This window comes from Malurus melanocephalus, unplaced genomic scaffold (genome assembly GCF_030028575.1).
Source record: "Malurus melanocephalus ecotype Western Australia unplaced genomic scaffold, MMel_1.1 scaffold_1097, whole genome shotgun sequence".
NCBI lineage: Eukaryota > Metazoa > Chordata > Aves > Passeriformes > Maluridae > Malurus > Malurus melanocephalus.
Genome location: NW_026624329.1, coordinates 1 through 7,195, shown reverse-complemented (window position 1 = coordinate 7,195; position 7,195 = coordinate 1). Strand labels below are relative to the sequence as shown.

The 7,195-nt window shown below is 43.8% G+C and overlaps 1 protein-coding gene across 1 annotated transcript in view; it reads right to left on the bottom strand.

Moving 5' to 3' along the window:
• Positions 1-4,892, bottom strand: part of RAB10 (RAB10, member RAS oncogene family) — a gene marked incomplete at its 5' end in the record, with an annotated part of 17,899 nt that extends 13,007 nt beyond the window's left edge. The window contains one exon of the mRNA XM_057386912.1: positions 4,813-4,892. Within this exon, the coding sequence (XP_057242895.1) occupies positions 4,813-4,892 (80 nt within the window). The remainder of the gene's footprint in view (positions 1-4,812) is intronic.
• Positions 4,893-7,195: the final 2,303 nt, after the last annotated feature.

Genomic DNA, 7,195 nt, shown 5'->3' with positions numbered 1-7,195 from the left:
TGGGTTGAAAAGGACCTTAAAGCTCACCCTGTATTAAACATTTCCCCATTTTCTGTTTTGACATTTTGTGATGATTTTTTTTAAGTTTAAGCATAGAATCAGGGGTTTGGGTTGAAAAGGACCTTAAAAACTCATCCTGCCATGGACAGGGACACTTTCCACTGTCCCAGGATGCTCCAAATCCTCTCCAGTCTGGCTTTAGGCACTGCCAGGGATCCAGGGGCAGCCACAGCTTCTCAGGGAATAATCCCTGCCCAATATCCTGGGGCTATTCCAGAGATTCTGGGATATTCCAGAGATCCTGGGGATATTCCAGTGATTCTGGGGCTATTCAAGTGATCCTGGGGATATTCCAGTGATCCTGAGGATATTCCAGAGATCCTGGGGATATTCCAGAGATCCTGGGGATATTCCAGAGATCCTGAGGATATTCCTGAGGATATTCCAGAGATCCTGCAACATTCCAGTGATCCTGGGGCTATTCCAGTGATCCTGAGGATATTCCTGAGGATATTCCAGAGATCCTGGGGATATTCCAGTGATTCTGGGGCTATTCCAGAGATCCTGGGGATATTCCAGTGATTCTGGGGCTATTCCAGAGATCCTGGGGATATTCCAGAGATTCTGGGATATTCCAGAGACCCTGGGGGTATTCCAGAGATCCTGCAACATTCCAGTAATCCTGGGGCTATTCCAGAGATTCGGGGATATTCCAGTAATCCTGGGTGTATTCCAGAGATTCTGGGATATTCCAGTGATCCTGGGGATATTCCAGTGATCCTGGGGATATTCCAGTGATCCTGGGGATATTCCAGAGATCCTGGGGATATTCCAGAGATTCTGGGATATTCCAGAGATCCTGGGGATTGCAGAGATCCTGGGGATATTCCAGTGATCCTGAGGATATTCCTGAGGATATTCCAGAGATCCTGGGGATATTCCAGAGATTCGGGGATATTCCAGTAATCCTGGGGCTATTCCAGAGATTCGGGGATATTCCAGAGATTCTGGGATATTCCAGTAATCCTGGGGCTATTCCAGTGTTTCTGGTGATATTCCAGAGATCCTGGGGCTATTCCAGAGATCCTGGGGATATTCCAGAGATCCTGGGGCTATTCCAGAGATCCTGGGGATATTCCAGTAATCCTGGGCTATTCCAGTGTTTCTGGTGATATTCCAGAGATCCTGGGTGTATTCCAGTGATTCTGGGATATTCCAGAGATACTGGGGATATTCCAGAGATCCTGGGGATATTCCTGAGGATATTCCAGAGATCCTGGGGCTATTCCAGTGATTCTGGGATATTCCAGAGATCTGGGGATATTCCAGAGATCCTGGGGATTGCAGAGATCCTGGGGATATTCCAGTGATCCTGGGGCTATTCCAGAGATTCTGGGATATTCCAGAGATACTGGGTGTATTCCAGTAATCCTGGGGCTATTCCAGAGATCCTGGGGATATTCCAGAGATCCTGAGGATATTCCTGAGGATATTCCAGAGATCCTGGGTGTATTCCAGTGATTCTGGGGCTATTCCAGAGATCCTGGGGGTATTCCAGTGATTCTGGGATATTCCAGTGTTTCTGGTGATATTCCAGAGATCCTGAGGATATTCCTGAGGATATTCCAGAGATCCTGGGGCTATTCCAGTGTTTCTGGTGATATTCCAGAGATCCTGGGGCTATTCCAGTGTTTCTGGTGATATTCCAGAGATCCTGGGGCTATTCCAGTGTTTCTGGGGATTGCAGAGATCCTGGGGTTATTCCAGTGATCCTGAGGATATTCCTGAGGATATTCCAGAGATCCTGGGGATATTCCAGTAATCCTGGTGCTATTCCAGAGATCCTGGGGCTATTCCAGTGATTCTGGGGCTATTCAAGTGATCCTGGGGATATTCCAGAGATCCTGGGGATATTCCAGAGATCCTGAGGATATTCCTGAGGATATTCCAGAGATCCTGGGGCTATTCCAGAGATCCTGAGGATATTCCTGAGGATATTCCAGAGATCCTGGGGCTATTCCAGAGATCCTGGGGCTATTCCAGAGATCCTGNGCACAGAATCAGAGGAGGATTTGGGTTGAAAAGGACCTTAAAGCTCACCCTGTATTAAACATTTCCCCATTTTCTGTTTTTACATTTCCTGATGATTTTTTTAAGTTTAAGCACAGAATCAGGGAAGGATTTGGGTTGAAAAGGACCTTAAAAACTCATCCTGCCATGGACAGGGACACTTTCCACTGTCCCAGGATGCTCCAAATCCTCTCCAGTCTGGCTTTGGGCACTGCCAGGGATCCAGGGGCAGCCACAACTTCTCTGGGAATAATCCCTGCCCAATATCCCATCCATCCCTGCCCTCTGGCAGTTTTAACACTTTTTTTCAGGGTGCTGGTGACTCTGGATGCACTGGTTAGGAAGGATCATCACTCCAGATTATCCTGGAATGACTGCCCAGAAAAAGGGAGATGAAAAATGCCCTCCCAAACTGGAAAACCCACCCACCTGCAAATAAAGACACCAACGTTGGAAATTTGTAAGGATTGTTAATGGTGGGACAAAATGGACAAATTCCAGTTCTGAGCTCTCTCAGTGAGGCTGGAGAACACAGATGATCCTGGGGCTATTCCAGAGATTCTGGGATATTCCAGAGATCCTGGGGATTGCAGAGATCCTGGGGATTGCAGAGATCCTGGGGCTATTCCAGACATTCTGGGATATTCCAGAGATCCTGCAACATTCCAGTAATCCTGGGGCTATTCCAGAGATTCGGGGATATTCCAGAGATCCTGGGTGTATTCCAGTGATTCTGGGATATTCCAGTGATCCTGGGGATATTCCAGTGATCCTGAGGATATTCCTGAGGATATTCCAGTGATCCTGGGTGTATTCCAGAGATTCTGGGCTATTCCAGAGATCCTGGGGATATTCCAGAGATCCTGAGGATATTCCTGAGGATATTCCAGAGATCCTGGGGATATTCCAGTGATTCTGGGGATATTCCAGAGATCCTGGGGATATTCCAGTGATTCTGGGGATATTCCAGAGATCCTGGGGATATTCCAGTGATCCTGGGGATATTCCAGTGATCCTGGGGCTATTCCAGAGATCCTGGGGATATTCCAGAGATCCTGGGGATATTCCAGAGATCCTGCAACATTCCAGTAATCCTGGGGCTATTCCAGAGATTTGGGGATATTCCAGAGATCCTGGGTGTATTCCAGTGATCCTGGGGCAATTCCAGAGATCCTGGGTGTATTCCAGTGATCCTGAGGATATTCCTGAGGATATTCCAGAGATCCTGAGGATATTCCAGAGATCCTGGGGATTGCAGAGATCCTGGGGATATTCCAGTGATCCTGAGGATATTCCAGAGATCCTGGGTGTATTCCAGAGATTCTGGGATATTCCAGAGATCCTGGGGATATTCCAGAGATCCTGAGGATATTCCTGAGGATATTCCAGAGATCCTGGGTGTATTCCAGAGATCCTGGGGATATTCCAGAGATCCTGGGGATATTCCAGTGATCCTGGGGATATTCCAGAGATCCTGGGGATATTCCAGAGATCCTGGGGATATTCCAGAGATCCTGGGGATATTCCAGAGATCCTGAGGATATTCCAGAGATCCTGGGGATATTCCTGAGGATATTCCAGTGATTCTGGGGATATTCCTGAGGATATTCCAGAGATCCTGGGGCTATTCCAGAGATCCTGGGGATATTCCAGAGATCCTGGGGATATTCCAGTGATCCTGAGGATATTCCTGAGGATATTCCAGTGATCCTGGGTGTATTCCAGTGATTCTGGGATATTCCAGAGATTCTGGGGATATTCCAGAGATCCTGGGGATATTCCAGAGATCCTGAGGATATTCCAGTGATCCTGGGGATATTCCAGTGATCCTGGGGATATTCCAGTGATCCTGGGGATATTCCAGAGATCCTGGGGCTATTCCAGAGATCCTGGGGATATTCCAGTGATCCTGGGGATATTCCAGAGATCCTGCAACATTCCAGTTATCCTGGGGCTATTCCAGTGATCCTGGGGCTATTCCAGAGATCCTGAGGATATTCCAGAGATCCTGGGGATATTCCAGTGATCCTGGGGATATTCCAGAGATCCTGGGGATATTCCAGAGATCCTGGGGCTATTCCAGAGATCCTGGGGGTATTCCAGTAATCCTGGGGCTATTCCAGAGATCCTGGGTGTATTCCAGAGATCCTGGGGCTATTCCAGTGTTTCTGGTGATATTCCAGAGATCCTGGGGCTATTCCAGCACTGCTTTGGGAGCAGCACCATTTCTAAAGCAGGGAATACTGGACTGCACATGAGCCCAGCCAGACCCACCTGAGCTGCTGAAAAACCTCTGGTTAAAAGCACAGAAGCTCAAAAGAAGGAGCTGAGGATTTGCTTCTTGTCAGACATTCCCACAGAGCAGCCGTGTTCCAGCCAGCTGAGAAACCTCTCCAAAGCTGAGCATGGAAAATTCCAGCCCTGGGTTTGCATTTTCTTGCTGACACAGAGCAAAGCTACGAATCAATTTATAGTCACAGACTGGAGGYAAGTCCTWATTTAAAAATTCCAGTTTTAAACCCATTTCCCACTAAATCACAGCCTGTGAGGATCCTYTCCTCCCCAACAGCCTGTTCAAGGGAGCAGTGGTTACAAACTCCAAATACACACATTGGAGGGAGCATCACCACTATGGAAATACAGAACAATTGCAAAAAAAAACCTGGAATTCTGAATGGAATTCAGGAAGAGCACACTCTCCCCAGGAACATCTGCTGCTGAAGAAACTTGTGTGTTACTCACCAGATCTGTAGCTTGATCTTCTTTCCTTGTAATTCAACAGTTTTAATCTTGAAGTCTATCCCTAAAATAAATAAACAAATAAAGAAGTAATTAGTGTTTATTTACAAAAAAGAAAATCAATGCCACATCAACTCAGAACAGAAAGATGAGCCTGCCCTGCCCCACCTCCCCCAAAAACACAGGATTTACAGACACCCTGTAAACTTTAATGAAACAACACAAACTTTATGAAAAGGTCTTTAATGAAACCACACAAACTTTATTAAAAGGTCTTTAATGAAACCACACTTTATGAGTTAGAAGAGCTCAGCCTCCTTGTTCAGGAGGAGGAGGGACCTGCCAGAAGAGTCACCAGGACTCAGAATTGTGCACAGACCATCCCACACACCATGAAAAAAGGTGTTCATTTTCAATGCCAACCAATACAAAAAGTCCCCAAGTGCCACATCCACGTTGGCTCCAGGGATGGACACTCCAAATCTCCCTGGGCAGCTGTGCCAGGGCAGGACAGACTTTTCCAGAAAGGGATTATTCCCAAATATCCTGCCCTGAAGCCACATCCCTCAGATGCCACCGTTTCCAACTTCCAGTTCCAATCACAGAACACCAYTGATCATTGCTCCTGCTTTCCAAAAACCTGTTTATATTTATATATTATATTTTAATTATATATAATATTATATATATTATAAAATTATATATTATAATATATATTATATATATTATATATATATAATATATAATATATATAATATATATATTATATATATAATATATATAATATATAATATAGATATAATATATATAATATATATTATAATATATTATATATATAATATTATATACATTATAAAATTATATATTATAAAATATATAATTATATTTTAATTATATAATAATATTATATTAATATTATATATTATATTTTCCAAAAACCTGTTTATAATATATATATTATATTTATAAATTTAGATTTATTTAAAAGGCAGCAGCTGCAATCCCAAAACTTCCCTTCTAAATCTACATTTTATAGCAAGAAAGATTAACCAGAATTTATTAAATGCACTATTACGTAAAAAATTTGCATGGGAATCTCTGCTTTGAACTCCTTTTAGCCAATATCCAGCACACAGAACCTGARAGGTGGACATGACCCAGCCTTTTCCAACCTGAAGGATTCTGAGATTCTGGGATTTAAAACCCAGATTTAAGTGATTTAAGGCCAAGGCCTGGACTAATCCCAGGATGGGAGTCTGGGACCATCAGGTTTCCCAGTCATTCCCTGCAGTGCTGCATCTTTTACATTCAGTTATTTTTATGAATTAATCTATCAGCTATCACAGAAATATGACTGGAAATACAAACCTGCTGAATGACTTGATAGCCAAAATACAGAACTGCCCCAAATCCACCCAACCCTGTGGTTTTTTTCAGCGTTTCACTGAATTGCTTTGGTGCCACGTCGTGTCCACAGCAACACAACCAAACAAATGAACACCCAGATCAGAAATAAAATATTTTATATGGTGACAGTTATTTCTGGGCTGTGCCCAGCTGCAGCAGGATGTTTGAGAGCCATTTTTTTATGTGTTAAGATAAAGTAAATTATTAAGCCAGCCAAGAAAATTAACTCTTCTCTGCACTGTGCTGTGAGGGATTTARCCAACTGCAGCATTTGGGGATAAAATAAATCTCTAATCCCATGTTATACTCAGCTCTCATTCCAATATAATGCCAGTTCAGCCTTCAGAACAGAAAGTTTGTTATAAATAGCAATGTATTTCCCTCAAAACACTTCCAAAGGAGTTTTAACAGACTGGGAATGATTGTGGAAGCCTTCCCAAGGAATTGGCTGTTGATAATAAACAGCAGAAACACCAAGATTTCCCAGAAAATAGGGTACAGGCATGGGGATGTTTCCAGGAAAAATTCAGTTCAGGAAAAGAGCTGAAGAGGGTAACGGTATAAAAACCTGACTGGCTGAAGAACAGACATCTCGTCATCACAGGGGGATAATGACAGAGCTCATGAATTAAAGATGAGCATGAAATTACTCCCTCATTAAGTGGCGATAAGATATTTATCACCTTCAGCAGGGCAAGCTGGAATTCACAGGAAAACCTGAAAGAATACCGCCAGGCTTATAAAAATCTTATAATTTCAAATTGAGATATGGAAATGTTTGTTACCCTTCAGCATAACTCACAATAACAACACGGGTTCCAGGCTCAMTTCTGCATTTCCTTCCAATTCTCAYTCTCTGCTTAGAGCARCCCAGGGGTTTTGGTGGGTGAGAGGTTGGAAATGAGAGCCCAAAACCCCTCAGTCCTGGCTGATCCTCAGCGTGGGCAAAGGGGAGATTTTGAGACCTCATCTGCAGAGC